Below are 24,593 nucleotides of genomic sequence, written 5' to 3'. Positions count from 1 at the left end.
CCACTCAACCTTCTGATGTGTTCGCTACGAGTGGTTTAAAAGCAGATTTTCCGATGCCCCTATCGCTATACTTTCGTATTATGAAATCCTCTATCTATATCTGGGTTCAGCCATACTGTTGCCAGTGATCGTGTTTCAGAACCATTGCCCTACGCCGTACACGTCTCTTTCTTCGACTGAAAATAAGAGTGAATGAGCATGGTTTTACGCAGCTTTTAGCAATATTCCAGCAGTATCACGGCGGGGGACACCAGATGAAAATAAGAATTGAGGAAAGGTGGTGTTCCTTTTCAGGTAGTCTCACGCCGCCTATTACTCCTCCACCACCGTCACCATTCACCACACACACATCCCCACCCCAGACTGGGGGGGGCACAAATGTGTTACATCAGCTCCAAGCAACGCACTGTGGAGGGGTAATGAGATACGGCAGAGTTTCTCTCACATACGTGTTAACTTCATTTGCACAACGGGCCGTTGTTGCCTTGGCCCACCTGTGCCGGCGGGTGGGGCGGGCCTCCATGTGCAGCCAGAGTTACATACCCTGCCCCCCTTGGCAGGTGTTGATATGTAGGAGCTAGCAAGGAGCCACAAGCTTCGTGGCTCCTGGAGTAGTGTGAACTCGTACTAGAACTGGAAAGTTGGACCAAGAGAACACGATGAACCCCCTCACAGGAAAGACCCCGAGTGGGTAATGTTTGTTAGAATGGGTTTGCTCCCTTGAATTAGGAAATACAAAACAGCTGAGATTAGCCTGATCCATGCAGCACTGTTACTGATTTGATTAAACAAGCTGTATCACAGGTTATCATCAGAGTAATTAAAATTACGTTTCTGTAAGATGTAAACTTTAATTTGATAGGTTTGGTTTCGAGGTTAAAAGGTCTATTCGGCGAGTGCAGCCCGTTTCAGACATACATATATCTCATAAAATCACTATACTCCTTGATAATAAACTGATATCGTTAATAACAACAACAACAACAACAATAATAATCCAATCGTAATGTGTGTTTGTTCACGCTAGATATCACGCCCAAAGCGGAGCGTTACTCGAATTTAATTCTCAGCTCCGTTGGAAGTATACTACCAAAGCTGCTAGTTAAGGGCTGGAGTGAGTGGGTGAGTTTAGTTTTATGCCGCACCCAGCAATATTCCAGCTATATGGCGGCGGTCTGTAAATAATCGAGTCTGGACCAGACAATCCAGTGATCAACAGCATGAGCATCGTACTGCGCAATTGGGAACCGATGACATGTGTCAACCAACTTGAGGGCTGGAAGGTTAACAGACTATATCACATGGCGCCACTCTGACGTCACATACAGTGGCGTCACAAAACTAGTGATGACGTCATGTGCCATGTCTGTGATACATTTTAACACAACTATGATCTACTACGACGAAGTAATAAATAGAGCTGTGACGATATATCGTAGTATCGATAATCGTGATACTTTATCTGACGATAAATATATCGATATGTTTTTTCGTATCGTGATGTGTATCGTTGACCTTAAAATTGTTAATTTTCACTAGATATTGATGGTTATGTCAACATTTCTTACTATTAAAATATGATTTTTTAAGGAAAATAACTAAAGAAAGCATATCTTGATATGTATCGAATCGTGTCGTTCCAAGATATCGCGATACGTATCGTATCGTGAAATTTCTGTATCGTCACACCTCTAGTAATCAATCTTCAGTATAAACTACAAGGAATCACAAATCAAATTGACAGAGACAGTCTCGTCACTCTGAACGTCATTCCTGTGATTGCCGTTCTCGAGGACAATATCAAGGCTCACATCTAACAGGATCTTACTCTCAGCCACGGTAAACTAACTCTCAGCCAGCCTGTCAGTACAAACATCAAATATTCAAAACCCTTTCTACGCCATGTTCCATACTCTACTCTCGTGGTGTCTCGCGAGACCAGGTCAGTGCAGGATCAATTAAAGGTCGAGGTCTGAGGTTTGAGAAGAACAACACGTGTTATTGTTTACGTTTGAGGGTTCTACTTGTACACACCTGATGTGAATGAACGGTGCCTTTCATCTTTACACGTGTGTCTATATGAGGGAAGTAGTTATCAACTAGCAAATACGCTGAACTGTAACTGTGTGGTAGTAGTGAAATCTTCACTTGTTTTTCGGGGCGGTTGGGTAGCCTGGTGGTTGAAGCGTTCGCTCGTCACGCCCGGGTTCGATTCCCCACATGGGGTGGGCGATAATACCGGTTTACTGGTATATTGCAATTCGAGCTTCACAATATGATATATTGCGGTACATTTCTCGCGAACCGGTTCACACGATACGATCGGTAATTTTATTGATGTAGTTAAAACTACTAATAACATTTGTATTTCCTTTATATTATTATACATTAATAGTTTTGAGAATGTTTATTGGTTATATAATTGCATTTACGTGACTTTTAAACCATATAAATAAAAATATAGATTGGTACCAGCACTCGTTGTAAGGATAAGTAAACCAAAATGGCGGACGCCGCTGCAGACGCTTTTTCTCGAGTCCCAAACTTTGAAGCAAAGTCTTCAATTTGGAAGCATTTTCAATTGATCTCTTGTACAATCACATCTGAGTCCTGACAGTGGCCAGTGGCATTGTTTCAAAAGAAAGGAAACAAAATTTCATTACCTTAAACAATGTGTTACACTTTCACAATATATTGCAATACATATTGCAATACGCCAACACATATCACAATATATCGCAATACGAAAATTGTGGCAATACCCAACCCTAATGGGTACAATGTGTTAGCCCAGTTCTGGTGTCCCCCGCCGTGATATTGCTGGAATATTGCTAAAAGCGGCGTAAAAGTAAACTGACTGACTGACTCACTCACTCACTTGGATTGTCATCTCCATCTTGATACTCCACATGTACAGATAAACATTTTATGAAGAGTGAAACGAGGTATGAGTAGTATGCAGTGACGGGTGACGTCACTCGCGACAATTATGTAGCTGCGCCAAAACGGTCATGCGAATAGAAAAATTATACATCAATTCAATGCTAAGATGGTGTGATTTTAGGGTGTGTGCGACGCATTACTGCGCCCGTTCATGTCATACACCATCCATCTTACAACCCGTTCAAAAAACCTGCCGAACCCTTTCGCTCTTCAGATACCTTATTTCCTGGAATAAGCGCCCGAGCGCTTATGTTTTCAATGGATTTCCAGACCCGGTGCTTATTAGAGGCCCGGCGCTTGTTGGAAACTTATTGCGCTTCTTGGGTGTAATTACCGTAAGTGTTAGTGAACTGCTTTACCCCCAGCGCTTATTAGAGCTCCGGCGCTTATTAGAATTCCGACGCTTATTAGAGGTCCGGCGCTTATTAGAGGAAATACGGTACGTTTTGAAACCACTCGCTGTGAGATGAATAGTATCTGACAGCCCCTCTTGTTGCAATCTCTGTATGTAAACTATATTGGCATACCGACAACGCAATGATTCACTGATACAGAAGAAACAAGATGTGATAAGGGTTCTTTTCAGACAACAAAATTGCATAATTAAAGAAATAAGAGGAAACCTTTTCGAATCATTATGAGAGTTATATGCTCGCATGCATGAGAATTTGTCTTGGTTCATTTCAACTATTGCATGTTTTCGGCTTCCAAGAATATGGTATTTTAGGCTGCATTCTGTCAATTGGCTAATTTGTTCAGCTTTAAGAAAACGTTATTGTTGTGTTTTGATGATGAGCAAGTCCTTTCCCCGAGCTGATATTCCTTGGAAATGTAGATAAATAACAACCAACATACGTGTGTGAGGAAGCATCGATCTACCTGCCCTTACCTGCAGTTTCTTGTGCGAAATATCGGCCTTTTTCTCAAACTATGATGATAACTTATAAGTGTAAGAGGGAGTGAGTGAGTTTAGTTTCACGCCGCGTTTAGCAATATTCCAGCAATATGGCGGGGGACACCAGAAATGGGCTTCACACATTGTACCCATGCGGGGAATAGAACCCGGGTCTTCGACGTGACGAGCGGACGGTTTAACCACTAGGCTACCCCGCCGCCCCACCAAGCGTAAGAAAGAACAAGAGCCCGTCATGTCAATTTACATGTCCAGAGGGTCCAACGTCCTTTGGCTGCTTTGTTCTCTGTTAGGATCATCACTGTGACTCACGATGCTCTGTGGCATTGTTGAAACAGCGTTAAACAGAGCCCATTTACCCAAAAATTTAGAAAAGGAAATGTTGCATAATGATGCTATTTATGAATAAAGGTTTCATTAACTACCTCCATGTTTCATTTCTGGTCTTCAGTAACCCATGCTTGTCGAAAGAGGCGACTAACGGGATCGCATGGTCAGGCCGCTGACTGGGTTGACACATGTCATCGTACCCCATTTGCGTAGAACGATCCTCACGATGTTGATCACAGGATTGTCTGGTCCAGAATCGATTATTTACAGATCGCCGCCATATAGCTGGAATATTTGCTGAGTGCGGCGTAAACTCACTCACTCACTCACTATATTTCATTTCACTTAAATATTCATCCACGGTCGTGTGTGGAGTGACATGAATGTTTGATATCTCACAAGCAGACGGGGGTCAAAACACCCTACTTACTGATGACCTCATTCGTGACCTGATGATTGGAAGAACTAGCAACATCCCTAGTATCTTGAATTATGTACCAAATGATACTGGATTGGACCTGATTGGTACGAATGCCTGTCGCAATGTACTGGATATCTGCTTCGATATTTCGAAATAAACAGATCGCCGTAGCATGTCTTGGAGAGACTGAAAGTGGTTTATTATTTATCAGATTGGACCGTATGGACATTGTGTTAATCATGCTGTTGTTTATATACTGGCTAAGCCCTAGACTTGTGTGCGATTCCCAAGGTTCCAATTAGTACACCCCTGCAAATCCCACAATACCACAGACGCACCGGAGAGTGAGTCTTGCTTTACGCCGCAGAACGGGTGACGGGGTGAACTGGGTTTAATGTAGTGTTTATCATATTGTTTATACGGCGGCGGACATTACCCCAAAGTTATATCTTGTAGTGGGAAACATATTTACTGTGCATGTACACTGCTAATATCCGTTTTAAGTGGATCACGGTTGGGACATACATACAGTCTCGATATAACATCTCGGTCCCGGCAAAATCCTTCATAATGTATCATTATTCAAGCTCTTTTAACTCGATACGGATGTCTCGATATTTCGGATATCTCGATATAATTTCATCGTCCCAACAAACAAAATTACCCTTTTAACTCGATATTTGCAAAGAAACTCGATATTCACCTATCTTCCATGGACAAGTATCCCTCTGAACTGAGGTTGTTTCCACACGTTTACACAGGGTGCGGTATGAATCAAAGGGATGCTGTAGTGTAAACTACAATTGAGTTGAAGGTGTCACTTGTTTGTTTTTCAGTTGGGATCAATTAAGAAGGAATTAATTAGGAAGCACTCACTGTTACGACTAAACACTACTGATAACGGATTATAGTTTCGAATCAAACATACTGAGAAGCGTTTGGTTTTCTTTCATAGTGATACGTATGTGTATTAGTGGTGGTCCGATTAATTGAAATAATCGAAGATTGGTCGTAGTGACTAAACGACCAAGCAATCGATCATAATTTCTCATAATCGAACACAAACAATTCTGGAACACTTGTTTTCATTAACAATAGTTTTCACATGGTTGGTTTTGTCTGTTACATTTCGTAAGCACTGCAATCTCGTTTCAAGTCATGATTGAATTTATCTTAAAGATTCCAAGAAATTTATCTTCCCAACATACTATCCAATATCAGACCAACTCTGTGAGGTTTTTTTGCAGAATTTATGTCCTGAAAATAAAAAAGTTGTTTAATAAACTATCATTAAAATTTTGACACAGTTCACTATTTGTTACGAGGGAGGAGAGCAAAGAGAGGAACAGCCAGGTGTACGCGGAGCAGGTGCACAAGTGCCGACAGAGCTATTGATTCATTTGCCAGAGCTGTGCCGTATCCATCCTTTCTCGCACACCTGGCTGTTCCTTTCTCTGCACTCCTCCCTCGTACCAAATAGTGAATTGTGTAAATATTTTAATGATAGTTTGTTAAACAACTTTTTTATTTATAGGACATAAATTCTCAAAAATACTCACAGAGATGGTCTGATGTTTTTATTATGATCAGCGTTTCATTGAGTATTATTTGTTTATCAGTTTCGAGTTAGATCGCAATTCATCGGTCCGCTTTTGAGCCAAACGGACTATACCATATAACGTTTTGAAAGCTTTACTGAGGCCTTGAATCGAACAACTTCTGAGCAAGAGTCACATGACGATCTTTGAAATCTTGGTGAAAAGAACATGTTCGATTGTAACTCAAAAGTGGTGAAATACCATTTTCACAAGGTTACTCCCTTCTCCTCTTCCCCTACTCCTCTTGCCACCCCCACCCCTCAACTGTCAACCCCCTCCTTCCCACTGATGAAAGTGAAGCTATATATTACCCTTCTGTATTCACCGTGTGTTACTCTACCCATCTCCCCATCTCTTGCAACCTCTCTCCCCTTCCTTCCCAATGCCGACAGTGAAGCTACAGATTACCCATCTGTGTTCACCTTAATGTTGGTCTCTTCCCCAGGAAGCAAGTGGGCGAAGACGGACTTGACGTACAGAATCACCATGTTCAGCCGGGAACTGTCCAGGCCGCAGACTATAATGGAAGTTGACAGAGCATTAAAGGTAAGCCATGGTGTCTCTGTGAACGTATGGCGTTGTCATAGCGTTAAATGTAAGCATAGCGTTTCAGTGGACGTGTGACGTTGTCATAGCGTTAAAGGTAAGCCATGGCGTTTCAGTGGACGTGTGACGTCATAGCGTTAAAGGTAAGCCACGGTGTCTGTGGATGTATGACGATGTCACAGAGCGAGCTCTTAAGGCTGCTGCTTTAGTGTCTACAGTGTCGCAGTGTCGAACTCTGATCAATGTTGCTGCAATGTCTAAAGTCTAGCGATGTCGACTTCAGATAGTTTTATAATGTCGCAGTGTCGAACTCTGATCAATGTTGCTGCAATGTCTAAAGTCTAGCGATGTCGACTTCAGATAGTTTTACAATGTCACAGCGTCGAACTCTGATCAATGTTGCTGCAATGTCTAAAGTCTAGCGATGTCGACTTCAGATAGTTTTATAATGTGACAGTGTCGAACTCTGATCAATGTTGCTGCAATGTCTAAAGTCTAGCGATGTCGACTTCAGATAGTTTTATAATGTCGCAGTGTCGAACTCTGATCAATGTTGCTGCAATGTCTAAAGCCTAGCGATGTCGACTTCAGATAGTTTTATAATGTCGCAGTGTCGAACTCTGATCAATGTTGCTGCAATGTCTAAAGTCTAGCGATGTCGACTTCAGATAGTTTTATAATGTCGCAGTGTCGAACTCTGATCAATGTTGCTGCAATGTCTAAAGCCTAGCGATGTCGACTTCAGATAGTTTTATAATGTCACAGTGTCCAACTCTGATCAATGTTGCTGCAATGTCTAAAGTTTAGCGATGTCGACTTCAGATAGTTTTATATATGTCACAGTGTCGAACTTTGAATGCTATCGTTACGGTGCTGACGGTGTCCTGATATAAAACGTGGTCGACATAGGGAGGTTTCGAAGGTCTTATGTCGAATTTCGTAGAAACAGCCTGTCTGATATTCCCCTTAGCAGACCTTGGCGAACCCTCAGATGTGACATCCAGCTCAGCTCAATAATATAATTCAACTGAAATAATAATGCTTCAGTCCAATAGTGAAAACATAAAAGGTGAACTCAACGCAGATATGCCGTTAATAGTCATCCAGCAGAGAGTGTTTACTGATCGTCGGTTTTGACCGCGTCCGTTGTCTAATTGTGAGACACGTTGTCTAAAGGTGAGACACATTGTCTAATGGTGAGACACGTTGTCTAATGGTGAGACAGTCAGTACGGAGCCCGAACGTTCGGTAGTTCTATCCTTGGCAACGTAATACCAAAAGACGTTAAAAGATATTAATGGCTACTCCGACTGGCGTACTGCATTAAAGAATGAAATAAGACTTGTCCACTCGGAGTCAGTATGCTTCTTCTCGTCACATATCATCACAGTAGCACAAATCATGGTGTCTCAGTTAGAAGGGATACATTAGTCCACCACAGAAAGAGGAAGCCCCAAACTCCAGACATATAACCCGGCGCTGTCTCCAGGAGACTACTGATTGGCTTCACGATGCCACATGGAATGGTAGATTTCATGATTCTACAGACATGTAAATCGGGGTTCATCTCCTTGGTCGGGCGACCAGTTCCAGTCTTCATCAACACAATGCAATAAATGCCACGTGAAACCGAGATGATGTTTTTACTTTAATGAGTTATTATTATTATATCAATTCCATCATAAAACTAGAGTTACCAGACGAGCTAAGTATTGTTTAAATGGTCTACTCGAATTATTTGCAGTCCCAGTAGCGCATGTCTCGTCTACGGCGCTGTCCCGAGCAGTCGAGATAAACAAACTACCATTGCTATTAAATAAAACCAATTATTCATAATAAAGCAATTATGTATCAATTTGGCGTTTCGGTTTCAGGTATGGAGCAGAGTGACGCCGTTACGATTTACAAGACGAGATCATGGCCCTGCTGATATAGAAGTCAAATTTGTCAGTCGTTCCCATGGTGACGGTAATCCTTTTGATGGGCGGGGCAGAACACTCGCGCATGCGTTCTTCCCCCAATATGGCGGCGACGCCCATTTTGATCTGGATGAGCCGTGGACTATCTCAGTGCCAGATGGTATGTATACTAAAGATTGTGCTGTTGTATTACTAAATAGATTCAGTTATTGGGCATATAGTATTTGAACTTTGGTCTTGTTGAATACATTTACACATAACTTATTCTCTTGCTGTTCAATACATAGCTCTATATTCAGTTTAAGGTGTCTTTCCTGAACCCCAGTAAAACCTTTGAAAAAAAGGAAAAAACTACTTTGGTAACGTACAATGTGATCGATCGATCTCTCCCACCTGATTACCTCCCATATGTTTCAGGCATAAACCTATTCCAGGTGGCAGCACATGAGTTTGGTCACTCGCTTGGCCTTGCGCACTCTGACGTCAGTTCCGCTTTGATGGCCCCTTTCTATCGGGGCTTCCAGAGATCATTTAGCCTGGATCCAGATGATGTGGCTGCAATACAGGAGTTGTACGGTAAGTCGAGTGTCCGTTCTATGCGGGTATAGGGTTCCTGAAGGCCACCCTCGAGCGACTGCGCCCAACACCGAACCCCTTCTTTTGGACACCATATATTACACATATGATGGTGTTTCTGGTTAACCAAGAGAATCTCATTTCAGAACAGTTTGTGCCAAACACCTTCAGTCCATACCCGGTCATACAGATGAGAATCTCATCCCTGATCATACAGGCATAGCTGTAACCATGAGAATCTCATCCCCGAGCAACCGTGCCGACACACACACACCCTGTCATACAGGCATAGCTGTAACCATGAGAATCTCATCCCCGAGCGACCGTGCCGACACACACACACCCTGTCATACAGATATAGCTGTAACCATGAGAATCTCATCCCCGAGCGACCGTGCCGACACACACACACCCTGTCATACAGATATAGCTGTAACCATGAGAATCTCATCCCCGAGCGACCGTGCCGACACACACACCCCTGTCATACAGATATAGCTGTAACCATGAGAATCTCATCCCCGAGCGACCGTGCCGACACACACACACCCTGTCATACAGATATAGCTGTAACCATGAGAATCTCATCCCCGAGCGACCGTGCCGACACACACACACCCTGTCATACAGATATAGCTGTAACCATGAGAATCTCATCCCCGAGCGACCGTGCCGACACACACACACCCTGTCATACAGATATAGCTGTAACCATGAGAATCTCATCCCCGAGCGACCGTGCCGACACACACACGACCGTGCCGTCATACACACCCTGTCATACAGATATAGCTGTAAACCATGATATAGTCTGTAACCATTTCAGAACTGTCAGAATCTCAATCCCCCGAGCGACCGTCAACACACACACCGTGCCAAACACCTTCATTCCACACCCTGTCATACAGATATAGCTGTAACCATGAGAATCTCATCCCCGAGCGACCGTGCCGACACACACACACCCTGTCACACAGATATAGCTGTAACCATGAGAATCTCATTTCAGAACTGTCATAGTAAACGCCTTCATTCCATACTCGGTCATACAGATATAGCTGTAACCAAGAGAATCTCATTTCAAAACTGCCGTGCCAAACACCTTCATTCCATACCCTGTCATACAGATATAGCTGTAACCATGAGAATCTCATCCCCGAGCGACCGTGCCGACACACGCACACCCTGTCACACAGATATAGCTGTAACCAAGAAAATATCATTTCAGAACGGCCGTGGCAAATACCATCATTCCATACCCTGTCACACAGATATAGCTGTTACCAAGAGAATCTCCTCCCCGAGCGACCGTGCCGACACATACACCCCCTGTCATACAGATGTTACTGTGTTTCAGGTCCCCGTAACGACGTGAAACCCATCCCCGAACGACCACGCCCCACCGAGGGACCAAAGATCACCATTCCCAGTATATGTCGAGACCCTTCCGTCGACGCCATAACACAGAACGCGGACGGCTTTACGTACGTTTTTAAAGGTGAGATGCTCTTAATTGCCTTACAATGATGATCTTTACCATGTCATGGCCATTTTCAGTGAACATTGAAAATGATAAGCTACCCGTGTTGGCATAAAGAGTCAATTCTTGTAACTTCTGAAACTGATGTTAACTGTCAGAATTTGACAACTGATGTTAACTGTCAGAATTTGACCAATCTGACCCCTAAGAATGGGTATTTGATCTTGAGCTGGGCTACTACATGGTCAAACAGGTATCTGACCATGGATGACGCTCCTATCTGACCATGGATGACAATCCTATCTGACCATGGATTACAATCCTATCTGACCATGGATGACAATCCTATCTGACCATGGATGACAATCCTATCTGACCATGGATAACAATCCTAACTGACCATGGATGACAATCCTATCTGACCATGGATGACAATCCTATCTGACCATGGATAACAATCCTATCTAACCATGGATGGCAATCTTTGGGTTGCTTTCGATTAAACGGGTTTTCGACCAGGTTTGACAATGCTCTCTACTGTGAGCAGTGCTATTACAAACACAATGGGTATCTCACCACGGTTGACCATGCCATTTCAAGGAAGGCTACTATAGGTTAGTGGCTCCCTGGCCATGCTTAATTATGCTCCCTTGAGCAGGGCCACTACCAACTAAACGGATAGCTCAAAATGGTAGACCATGCTGGTTTAAAGAAGGGCTGCTATAGGTTTAATGACTGTGACCATGCTTGATAATGCTTCTTTTAGAGCAGTGCTACTACACGGACCAAACGGGTATCTCACCATGGTTGGCCTTGCTGTTTCAGGTCGGTACTACTACCGGTTGAACGGGAAGGGGATCGAACCCGGTTTCCCCAGGGAAATCTCCTGGGACTGGGTGGAGGTGACCGGGCCGATAGATGCCGCTCTACACTGGAATAATGGCTATACCTTTCTCTTCAAGGTAAGAACTACGTGCTATTCTCGACTATTTGTACGACATAACGGTCACGACCACGGCGGTGACGAGCACGGTGCGTTAACCTTTGACTACACCCGTGTAAATACACACGGGAGAGATAATGTAGATCCTGGTTAATCATCTTAGGTCAGAAAATTATGTGTTCGAGTCTGGAGGAGGCAAACCAAGATAATCTTTGTCATGTTCGGATCACCATGGCAACCGTGACATATTTTATTCAAATAAGTTATGTAATTAAAAACCTCCTTTTTGTGCCTGTTAACTAGATTTGTATCATGGATACCTTTCTGGTAGGTCATAATTATCCTGTAGACACACAGTCTCAGTTACACAAATGGCACTCCAATATCGTGATCTCAGCTGGGGCATTGTCAGCCTTAAGGGGGCGAAAGGTTAGCCTAGTGGTTAAAGCGTTTACTCATCACGACGAACACCCGGATTAGTTTTCTCACATGAGTGCAATGTCTGAAGCCCATTTCTGGTGTCGCCAGATATTGCTGGAATATTGCTAAAAGCGGCATAAAAAACATGCTCACTCACTCACTCACTCAACCTTAAGACACAGACAATGGTCCTGTCTGCCTGACCATGGTCCTATCTGTCATTGTGGACACTCGAGCCTCAGTATACAGTTTATTCGGACATATCGGACCTTCTAAAAGTATTCTGAAGAATTCTAAACGTCTTTAAGTGAGTAAGTTTAGTTTTACGCCGCAATATTACAGCAATATGGCGGCGGTCTGCAAATAATCGAGTCTGGGCCAGGCAATCCAGTGATCAACAGCATGAGCATCGATCTACGCAATTGACGTCTTTAAGTAATAGCGAGAACATTACTCCAACAATGATTTGTATGTCGGGATGCTTTCAGTTGATCATGGTTTAGAGATGTTAATGTAATTTTCAAGTTCCAGTTATCCCAGCATCTGCTCGGTTTTGTTCAGCTAATGCGGATTTAAAATAATGCGTAATGAGCGGACAAAACACGTTTCGTGACACAGAAAAATGTCAGTGGCTTTCTGATTGAGATCTAAGAGATATCAGGCTTGCTCTACACTGCATTTCACAGTTAGCACCGGGCTTTATGTCATTCTGCGTTACGGGAAGAGTCAACAGCATTAAATGGACGCCATTGTGTTGTATATAGATTATCCCCACTTCAATAATACATTCACTGAAGTGTGAAGCATGGCCAATGGCCCAAGCTCAAAAGAGGGCGCCACTGAGACGCGTCGTCATGGCAACCAGAACGTCAGGTCCCGCTAACTCCGGTGTCTGACGTCACTATGTCAGATTACCACAGTAACTGTTACGTATTTGCTGATATGTTTTTCAGTTATTACTCGCGTGAGGTGTTTAACTCGCCAGCCGCCTCCCGAACCCTCTCGCACCTCGCCGCTCGGTAGAAAGAGATACTTTCACACTGACTCTAAGTGAAGGGATCGATAGTCCTACACTAGCCAGACTCTACACACTGCTTGCTCTGATGACGCAGTGCAGAGCTCAAGGGTCTCCAACCACCGATTTGCACACATTTGGGAGGTCAAGTTTCTCCAAGTTAGATAAATTGAATTCCTTGAGTCAATCGTCCAGGGACGCCAATAGCCACGTTAGATGCAATTTGCTGGCGGCAAAGGAAGGTCGTTTGTCGGAAGGGACGAGTAGGGCTCCATGCATGGTCGCTGAAGAGAAACCCAGTCGTATCTGAACAAGGAAATCAGTTTAGGCCCCCACAAATACACATACCCATCACTGCCACTGCAGTCGCGTCAGATAGTCCAGCTGTATTGGGGCGGTGGGGTAGCCTACTGGTTAAAGCGTCCGCTCGTCACGCTGAAGACCCGGGTTAGATTCCCCACATAGGCACAATGTGTAGAGCCCAATCTGATGTCCCCCGCCGTGATATTGCTGGAATATTACTAAAAGCAGTGTAAAACCATGCTCACTCATTCACTCATTCCATTTGTGTCATGGTGGTCTTCTTGATGCGGGATGGAAACCCGAAGTGGTGTAGGTTTCAGACGTTTGTTTATCACTTCGGTGAAACCACAAACATCGGTATAGTGCTGACAAATCTAGAAACAAGATCATGGAAACCTTGATCATAGGTTCCCGGTGCGACAAAGGGAGGCAACTCAGCAAATTTAGACGCTTCAGTCTTATGGGCCACCCTTGTCCTAGTAACGAAGAGAGCACGGTCTCTATTGAAGTTCTTATATTATAAACGTTCCTCTAAAAGTTCAGACAACAAGGTACTCTACTTAGTGCTGAGATTGGCACGATGTCTTTCGGAGGACAGGCATGACATGTACTGGCATTGATTTCATGTGTCATTATACAAACGTACTCAAGTTCTGGCATTGTTGCCATGTCTTTCAGAGAATCTTTACTTTATGGATGTAAGTTCGTGTTTTTAAAAGCTATTGAGTGAGTGAGTTTTTCTCCACACTCAGCAATATTCCAGCTATATGGTGGCGGTCTGTAAATAATCACGACTGGGCAAGACAATCCAGTGATCAACAACATGAGCATCGACCTACGTATTCAAAGTAAACGTACGTGGATGAATACACATTACATGATTTAGAAAGTGGTGAAATGTAACACATGTTATATTTGGAATTACATTTTCTTAAAAAGTGCAGATTCTAGTACTTGTGGGTCCCATCCTAATCGCCAGCACCCGTCAGCCGTCTAAGCCACTCCTAATCAGTTATTCCTGGATGGAACTCATCTCAGCAAAAGTGCTAGAATCTGTACTTTACTGAGAAAGTGATATCCGAAATATAACCAGCGTAACGAACGTGAAATTCGCGAACTATCGTCTTCTCTTTTAGAAAACATGGTACAGGTTTTGACGTTACTGACATATTTTAAGACAAAACTTACTTTCATGTTTTTCAGATGACACTTAAAATCTTTTTGAGGTATTGCCATGTGTTTCTGAGGAAGCTAACAATAATTTCTAAATTTATTACCGTATATTTCACAGGAAAATTACAGTACTTTCAGAGTTTAATGAAATGTCATTCTTACAAAACTATCAGTACGTTCTTACAAAACTATCAGTACGTTCTTACAAAAGTATCAGTACGTTGTTACAAAACTATCAGTACGTTCTTACAAAAGTATCAGTACGTTCTTACAAACCTATCAGTACGTTGTTACAAAAGTATTAGTACGTTCTTATAAAAATTATCAGTCCGTTCTTACATTATTGTCTTGTATTTTAGACGATATTTTCAGTAAGTCCTGATCTAGTTATTTGGTCTTTCTAGACGATATTTTCAGTAAGTCCTGATCTTGTTATTTGGTCTATCTAGACGATATTTTCAGTAAGTCCTGATCTTGTTATTTGGTCTATCTAGACGATATTTTCAGTAATAAGTCCTGATCTAGTTATTTGGTCTTTCTAGACGATATTTTCAGTAAGTTCTGATCTTGTTATTTGGTCTATCTAGACGATATTTTCAGTAAGTCCTGATCTTGTTATTTGGACGATCTAAGTCTAGACGATAGACGATATTTTCAGTAAGTCCTGATCTTGTTATTTGGTCTTTCTAGACGATATTTTCAGTAAGTCCTGATCTTGTTATTTGGTCTATCTAGACGATATTTTCAGTAAGTCCTGATCTTGTTATTTGGTCTATCTAGACGATATTTTCAGTAAGTCCTGATCTTTTATTTGGTCTTCTACGACGTTAGTAAGTCCTGATCTTGTTATTTGGTCTATCTAGACGATATTTTCAGTAAGTCCTGATCTTGTTATTTGGTCTATCTAGACGATATTTTCAGTAAGTCCTGATCTTGTTATTTGGTCTATCTAGACGATATTTTCAGTAAGTCCTGATCTTGTTATATTTTTCCTGATCTATCTTATTTTTAGTCTTTCTATATTTTCAATGTGTAAGTCCTGATCTTGATCTATTTGGTCTATCTAGACGATATTTTCAGTAAGTCCTGATCTTGTTATTTGGTCTATCTAGACGATATTTTCATATTTTCTAAGTAAGTCCTGATCTTGTTATTTGGTCTATCTAGACGATATTTTCAGTAAGTCCTGATCTTGTTATTTGGTCTATCTAGACGATATTTTCAGTAAGTCCTGATCTTGTTATTTGGTCTATCTAGACGATATTTTCAGTAAGTCCTGATCTTGTTATTTGGTCTATCTAGACGATATTTTCAGTAAGTCCTGATCTTGTTATTTGGTCTATCTAGACGATATTTTCAGTAAGTTCTGATCTTGTTATTTGGTCCTGATCTAGTTATTTGGTCTATCTAGACGATATTTTCTATCTTGTTATTTGATCTTTCTAGACGATTATTTGGTCTTTCTAGACGATATTTTCAGTAAGTCCTGATCTTAGACGATATTTTCAGTAAGTCCTGATCTTATTGTTTTGTCTTTCAGGGGGAAACTTACTGGAAGTTCCACAATTTCCGCCTCATTTACAGGAGGAAAATCACGGAGGGATTCCGCGGCGTACCCGATCACATCGACGCCGCCTTCGTCTGGAGCGGCAACAGCAAGACATATTTCGTTAAAGGTCAGTGAAGGTTCCGTGGAGGTATTATGACGGATATTTCTTTACAGGGTGGCTTAAATGATCGATAATCGGTAATATCGTCGATAGGTTTAGTTAATAGTGGTTATCGATATTAGAATTGTATTATCGATAATATCGTACATCAACTTTTGTCATAGGAAAACGTTTTTAATTTTCTCACACAATATACAAATTAGGCCTTTATTCATAATATAGTCTGCATATAAACTTTGCTCAGGACGCTGTTTTGGTAATAATCCATGCAAACACAATCTCACCACACCAGTGATGTGAAATATATAGAGATTATTCACCGGGTGTGTTTCCGTATCATTAATATCATATGTTAGGAATAAAAATTGTATTATGCGAGCCTTTGAAACGAGGTTAAATATCTCTTTATCATATAATGTCATTCTTTAAATTACTCTTAATTAAGAAGCAAATCGTACGTGAATTTATATGAAGAGAATCGAGCATTCGCATAAGAATATTTAGCGGTACACCAAGGTGAAGGTCGTTCATGACGGCGACCTATAGTTGTTACTAGTCGCTAATACAGTACAAACATAACCCATGCCTAAAATAAGATCTTTCTGTCTAAAAAGAACAACAAAATTGGGCAGGGTTTTCTTGGGAGTGTTTCTTTTTTCACTGCGGGTAATCATCTCATCAATATCAGTTTCTGATACCTGACGGAATCGATTCGTCGTCTGTATTGTAATCGATTGATCCAAATCCTTGGTTGGTACCTTTCTTAGACGATTGCCTTTCAGCCGTGCCTCGTAATCCGTACCTTCAATTTGAACGAAGTACTCCTTTTCGTGTTTTCCAAAGTCAGTTATTGCAGTAACGACTCCAGAACCTCTGTCATCAATTCTCACAGAATCACCAATTTTGAGAATGGGGGCAGCCATGTTTGTTTACAAACAATGTAAACTCGCGACGACGTCATCAATAAAATGTTAAACGTTGGCGTGTATGGAGTTTTCCGAAAGTAGTTCGTGGACTGACGTACTTTGCATAGTTATCAGATTTGGATACTAAGTTGATCAGAATGCTTTATTGCACCGATAACACCCTCCATTAGATGATAAATTCATTTCTGTCAGACGTTTTTGCTCAAACTTACGTCTCCGATACTTATCTAGTTAACGATTATCGACCTCTATGGACTATATCGAACCAGCCTTGTTTCTTTATGCATCGCTTTCACACTAACCTAGTGCAAGGCGGATATTTTTGTAAGTGTATTTCTTATACATATAATTTTATGACATTGTTGTTGTTTTTGGGTCTCTCTATAAATTTGCCAGCTATAAACCGCCGAAGTCACACAAAGTAAGTCACACTAAGGTGAGACCACATGTATCACATGTGCTTCGTTGTGGGGCAGGAGTGAAGTCCTAAAAACTCAGGAGTCAAGCTGCCAAACACGGTCACCCATCCAAGGACTCTCCGCGTCCAAAGTTGCTTAACTTCAACTGATTTGTGACCTAAGCTCTATGCACAGGAGCAAATCCCACCACTATATCCCCTCGGCTCCTCTGCCGCCCTGTAATAAAACGGCTTAAAGTATAAAGAATCACTATTCATTCTTGATAGTTTCACATATATCGGTTAGCAGTTGCCATTTGGTTATAACATAGCGAAATTCGGATAATTCGTTATCCTCCATATGGCGTGACGAATCAACGCTTAAACTGTCCCTACACGCCATAGGCCATATTCTTCAACTAACACGTTCATATAACCTAATTCCGATAATAAATCTGTAATATAAAAAGTAATTTTGGAAAGGTGAATGTTCCCAGCTGCATGTGCTTCACACGATTTGGGTTAATGTGCAATTTCTGTTACCGACGCCAAACTGACCTTCGGGGCATTCTGACGTCTAATGACGTTCCTGGCAAGGGCGGTGATGATGTCGTAAGTGGAAGTTCCTTATATGAAACCTGAAACCTGATATGGTTAATTTTCGTCAGTTTTATCGTCTCAGAATACTTTCTGAAACTTACACAGGGAAACCAGCACACGATACACGGTTCGGGATATAACCTATCCATGAAGGTGCGGGTTAAAATATTGGCCTTCAGTAACCCATGCTTGTCGTAAGAGGTTACTAACGGGATCGGGTGGTCAGGCTCGCTGACTTGGTTGACACATGTCATCGGTTCCCAATTGCGCATATCGATGCTCATGTTGTTGATCACTGGATTGTCTGGTCCAGACTCGATTATTTACAGAGGCAGTTAAACTGTTTTAGAGTTAATTGCTAGTTTTAAATTCGAATCTGTGATAATCTAGTTATTTTACTGTCCTTCGTTAACAGGTTTTTACAATTTACCATTAATTACCATGTATAAATTTAATTGTTCTCGTCACGATATGGCTGAAATATTGCCGATGTGACGATAGATTTAACTCACTCACTCCAAAGTGCTTGAAAGATTTTATGTCCTTTGTTCTAAAAGCACCAATTTGCCTGACACCAGAAAAAGTCTCACATATTGTAACCATTTGGGGAATCGAACCCGAGATTTCTGAGTGACTGAAGAGTGAACTCATTAACCAGCAGGCTAACCCACCGCCCGAGGTCATTTAGTACAATGAAGTAATACTTCAGTACGAGCTCCTGTTTCTATTGCATTTACTATCTAGAGGCGATGGGGTAGCCTAGTGGTTTAAGTGTTCGCTCATCACGCTGGAGACCGGGATTTGATTCCCCGCATGTGACGCCCATTTCTGGTTTCCTCCGCCTTGTTATTGCTGGAATATTGCTAAAAGCGGCTTAAAACTAAACTCACTCACCTCATTATTAACTGTTAGTTGCACCTGTTATATATACGGCCTAACACCGTTGGGTCGAATTTGGAGGGACCTACGCAAAAACTACCAGTTATCGGAGGTTCGACATATCCGTTAACAAGATGAATAAAGAATAAGAAATACGTGAGGGCCAAGCTTTTACGTCGAGAAAACCGTAACTCCGACATATCAACGTTCGAGACAACGGTTCACATGTAGATCACATAGGCAAATTTTGGCGTAGTGTTCCAACAGTTTAAATCAACCAGGCTTCCCTATAAAGTCAAGGTAAATTTAATAACCGAATTATAAGCTAACAATATTGACCATATAAACTGAAATAAAGTTTAGCAACAACATCAAAACGTGAACATAACGTCAAGCAGGTCAGTTGACGTTTCTGTATCTATTTTTATCCTGGGTTAAGAGGTCATATGAGGGTCAAGGTCGACTGGAAAGGCTTCATGCAGCGTACAACCGAATTAGTGTCTATATTTGATAGGCAACGGAATACCTCCAAGCGTAAAAAATTATCTAATTAAGAATCCTGTGAGTATCTTGAAAGCCATCATCCGAATGTAATTATTTCGATCATCTGTTAGCAATTAGAGTCTGTATTGTGTACTAACTGCTCTAACCCTACCTATAATACACTGTGCCAGAGTTTGGAGCTCGTGATTGAATTACCGCGATGCTTTTATCGGTGTCGATGACGTTGGACGCTGGTCACAAGTAGAGCAAACGATAGCTTGACACTGTCAAGTACCTGTACTGCAAATATAGTTGTTTAATTCTGGCTGAAAGCTTCGATATTAGATTTGGCCAGTGGAACTGAGTTATCTGTCTGGTCGTTCTAGTCGACCAATCAGGTGACGGTATGTTTCTGCAGTGTAGATGGCGGGGTTGTTGAATATGGCAGCTCACTACAGCGGGCCGGCTTAGCGTGTAGTGTGTATAATATACTCTGATTTGAAAGGGGATATTCTCGGGATGAAGTGACCCACGCATGCCTTTACTGTTTAACGCTTCACCCAGTAATATTGTAGCGATATGACGACAAACTGTTAATAACAGAACATAGACCAGACAATCCACTGATTGATAGTTTGAGCAAGGGACCGCCGTCGTTTGGATACAGATGCTATTAAATGCGCATTCTGTTTTGTAACTTACAACGAAAGTGTGGACGTTGACGTGACGTGTATGTGTAAGCATTGGCGTGACGGTGTAGACGTTGACGCGTCTTTGTGACAGCGTGGACATTGTGCGATCTTTTGTTAGATACTGACATGAGAGTGTAGGTGTCTTTGTTTGTTGATAATGTCGTTGCGACCGAGTGCAATGTCGTTGCGACCGAACTGAAGTAAGTAGATGCTTGTTAACGTGCATGTTACTGTCATTATTTGACATGGAAACAATGTGAGAGACGTTGATGTGATAGTATAAACGTTAACGTTGTAGTGCGACGCTACAGAGTAAACATCGATTTGACTATGTTATAATCACCGTTACAGTTTTAACAGTTGATGTGATGACATTTGCATTAACATTGTAGTATATCAGTGAGAGAGAGTAGGTGTTGTCAATGTGAAGCGTGGATGCCGACATGGCCACTGACGTTAAATGTAGACGTTTACGTGACAAACATGGCGTTGATATGATGCTCAGGAATAGTGTGCTGTAAATGATGGAGTAAGCGTGCTATATTTACTCCATTTCATGAAGAGTACAAGGTATACACTTGTAAGAAAACATGCATAAGATAATCAAAACTAAAAACACAAGAAATGTATGTTCACATATATGTGATATAATATTGCGTGAGGTATAGATAGGACGAATAGCATTTTTCTATTCACATGTATGGACTTTGTGCAATATAAGAATTGTATATCCTACGAAACTTCGGATGACTTCATCCCATTCCTTGATTGCACGTGCAATATTTATTCCGCTTCTGTAAGAACGTACTGAGCATCCAGCTGATCCCACTGTTTCTTCCGTTGCCTAGGTGACAAGTACTGGCGTTACTCGGCCAACCGGGTGGATTCCACTTACCCAAAACCGATGTCTGTGTGGCGGGGAATACCTCCTGGAGTAGAAGCAGCGTTCCAGTGGAAGAATAGTCGCACTTACTTCTTCACTGGAAGGAAATACTATCGTTTCCATGACAGTAATTTTAGGGTAAGTCCCATTCAGGTGGAACTGTCCCCGTGGTTAGTAGATACACGAGTGAGAGTATCTTTTGAACGTGATATTGAGACGTGGCATAAAATAATACTGTTTACTAGAGACGTGATATAGTGTATTACTGTTTACTAGAGACGTGATATAAGGTAATACAGTTTACTAGAGACGTGCAGGTGATATTGAGACGTGGCATAAACTAATACTGTTTACTAGAGATGTGATATAAAGGTAATACTGTTTACTAGAGACGTGATATAAAGGTAATACTGTTTACTAGAGACGTGATATAAAGGTGATACTGTTTACTAGAGACGTGATATAAAGGTAATACTGTTTACTAGAGACGTGATATAAAGGTACTGTTTACTAGAGACGTGGTATAAAATAATACTGTTTACTAGAGACGTGATATAAAGGTAGTACTGTTTACTAGAGACGTGATATAAAGGTAATACTGTTTACTAGAGACGTGATATTAAGGTAATACTGTTTACTAGAGACGTGATATAAAGGTAATACTGTTTACTAGAGACGTGATATTAAGGTAGTACACTTCAGACGTGATATAGTTGCACTTGTGTCTACTAATCGTGTCCATCACATTCAAGGGCTGTCACAACAGCCATTGTGGACACTCCGCTGAGACGACTTGCGACCATACAATTCCTATGTTAATCCTTGTATCTCTGCAGGCGGACGACGGTTACCCCAGAGACGTTGGCAGCTGGTGGCTAGGGTGCCCGGATGCTGCGCAGATGGAGCAGTTTGGTCAGCTCGGCAACGACATCAATGCGCTCAGAGGAAGGAACACAGAGGATTCTGGGAATCTCCGGAACGAGGCTGACGCGAAAGGTGAAGGTTTTTTGTCTGTGCCTGATCCGCCGAACGGGGTGAACAGCGCTACTGTGATAGGACTCAACAGCCTTGGAAGTCTTCTCGTGTGTTTGTGTGTGTTTCTTCAAAGCCGGTGCAGTTGATGACGTCACGGACACGGGTATAGGCTGTAAGTAAACGTAAACAACAGTGAACTTGTAAATCATTCCACGGACGAGAGTGCACGTCATCTTGGAGGAAGTTCCGTCACAGGCATCACGTGACATGGTCACGTGACCTGCTGAAAGCACAAGCTATGGTGTTGGAAACAGTGACTGCTTTAGTAAAAGTGTTTTTACAATTACTACTCACAAGTCTTTGGCATTTTGCATACCATCCACCAAGAGAAAAATCCGGGCTCGAACCTAGCTCTCGGGCTACTGGGCAAGTTTTAGGTTCGAACCCTGAAATCATTGATCTCGCTACGATCTCCGTCATTTGAAATACACCTTCACTTACGGTCACGTGGATGTTGCTGTCACTCTGTAAATATCATGGACTAGGTCAATCATCACGTGATGTCACAGTAGTCTTTCATGAAACTTCACTTTTGCTATACACTGTGGAGAACTGTGGACCGTAGCATGGTCGTCACATGGCCGTGAAGCACAGTACCTTGGACGCGCATGACTGAATGACATCACTTCCTCTGATATACAGGTGGTGCGGTATCAAAGAGACTTTGACTCAAAGAGAACGGTTCTATAACTGTATGCCACGATCTACAGATAACATGGACACACAAATACTCACATACAGCTATGCCAAACTACCGTGGGCATCTGTGGCCAAACACGTACATGGAAGCCTTGTACCGCCAGAGACGGCGGTTCGTGTCATCTTGACGAAAGAACGATCTGTATTGCTATTTGAAGTGATGCCTTTGTTGGGACAATCTTGTCGAAAAAACTATCTGTACCACCAAATGAAGTGACGTTTTGTTGCATCTCGACGAAGGAACTATGTGCCCGGCTACAAGAAGTGACGTCTTGGATGGAGCCACCTTTACGGAGGAATGATCCCTACCGCTATATGACGTCATGTTGGAGCCACCTTGACGGAAGAACGATCCCTACCGCTATATGACGTCTTTGTGACGTCTTTGTTGGAGCCGTCTTGAATGATAAGAGAACGACCGGACCACTTATAGACTGACGTCATATTGGAGCCATCTTGACGACGTTACGTTGAAAACGTGTGCGGTACAATATTTGTTCCGAGTACATGAATAATTTTCCGTGATGCTATTAACGCGGACATGAGCGCATTTGGACGACATTTAATGCCACTGACGAAAGACTGTTGTGTATAGACTTGCATGTACATTTTCATCTTTGATATATTTTACATTTTGTTTAGCTATATATTAAATCATCTTGTTATTACAAAACCCTCTAGCTCTCTACATTGTAATCCCGATCTGCATAACACTATGTCCTATACCGACCTGATTACAATAGGGATGTACCCCAGATGACAACATTGATTACTACAGATTTTAGTGAGTGAGTGAATTGTGTTTTACGCCTTTCTACAATAATATATTCAGAACAATGTGATCGAAAAGCCCAAAGTAACTAAATACAGTACCACTTTTGCGAAATCCACAAGCATAGGTGTAGTTAGAAAGACTACCGTTAAGCCTGTGTAAAGATATAGTTGACGGGTGAACACTGCCACTGTATAGGTTTATATGTCGGCGTTTATTAGTTGGGAGAGGAGATAGTCGATTCTCTGATTCTTTCAAAGGCGTTATATGAAAAGCGTACGGGTCCTAGGATTCTCACCTTTAGGAACGTGTTTCTCTAAGACTAGTCCAGAGGACTAGTGTAGTATAACCATATTTCATTTGTCTTCATAGTTTGAAGCAAGTCCTGCTTGAATGACACGAATATGTTTTCTGTTAACCTTTTCATCCATTTTTAGCTTTTGAAGCATTGAGAGCTGGTTGAAAATTTTAGCTCTTAGATCCAACTTAGCATCCAGGACTACCCTTGATTTAACGTGTTCTCAGCAAAATTAATTTGTCTCGGGCATACGGACTAGCATCAATTTCGATACGATCTCTCCCGACACACCATTCTCAGAGACAAATATGCTTTCTGTTAACCTTTTCTGCCAGTTAATTTTGCTCCCATTTTTAGCTTTTGAAGCACTGGGAGCTGGTTGAGAATTTTAGCTCTTAGATCCAACTTAGCATCCAGGACTACCCTTGATTTAACGTGTTCTCAGCTAAATTAATTTGTCTCGGGCATGCGGACTAGCATCAATTTCGATACGATTTCTCCCGACACACTGTTCTCAGTGTTTGACCTTCACCCTGAAAAGCTGCAGGTCGTAGAGATCCAGAACCAGTTGCGGGTCCTGGTCAGAATGTGTAGGCCCTATATTTTAGCTACAATATGAGTAATTCCCAGCAAACAAAAACTATGACAACAAACAAACTGAGTTAAAGAGTTTAATTTA

The 24,593-nt window shown here is 41.9% G+C and overlaps 1 protein-coding gene across 1 annotated transcript in view; it reads left to right on the top strand.

Moving 5' to 3' along the window:
• LOC124261822 (matrix metalloproteinase-16-like) overlaps positions 1-23,517 on the top strand; it is a 100,279-nt gene extending 76,762 nt beyond the window's left edge. The window contains exons 4-11 of the mRNA XM_046696198.1: positions 6,651-6,751; positions 8,626-8,830; positions 9,088-9,246; positions 10,604-10,744; positions 11,552-11,688; positions 16,121-16,256; positions 21,076-21,248; positions 21,947-23,517. Of these exons, the coding sequence (XP_046552154.1) occupies positions 6,651-6,751; positions 8,626-8,830; positions 9,088-9,246; positions 10,604-10,744; positions 11,552-11,688; positions 16,121-16,256; positions 21,076-21,248; positions 21,947-22,231 (1,337 nt within the window). The 3' untranslated portion in view covers positions 22,232-23,517. The remainder of the gene's footprint in view (positions 1-6,650; positions 6,752-8,625; positions 8,831-9,087; positions 9,247-10,603; positions 10,745-11,551; positions 11,689-16,120; positions 16,257-21,075; positions 21,249-21,946) is intronic.
• Positions 23,518-24,593: the final 1,076 nt, after the last annotated feature.

Source organism: Haliotis rubra, unplaced genomic scaffold (genome assembly GCF_003918875.1).
Source record: "Haliotis rubra isolate DU_JTF1 unplaced genomic scaffold, ASM391887v1 Scf810, whole genome shotgun sequence".
NCBI classification, from domain to species: domain Eukaryota; kingdom Metazoa; phylum Mollusca; class Gastropoda; order Lepetellida; family Haliotidae; genus Haliotis; species Haliotis rubra.
This window is presented reverse-complemented; position numbering and strand designations above follow the sequence as displayed.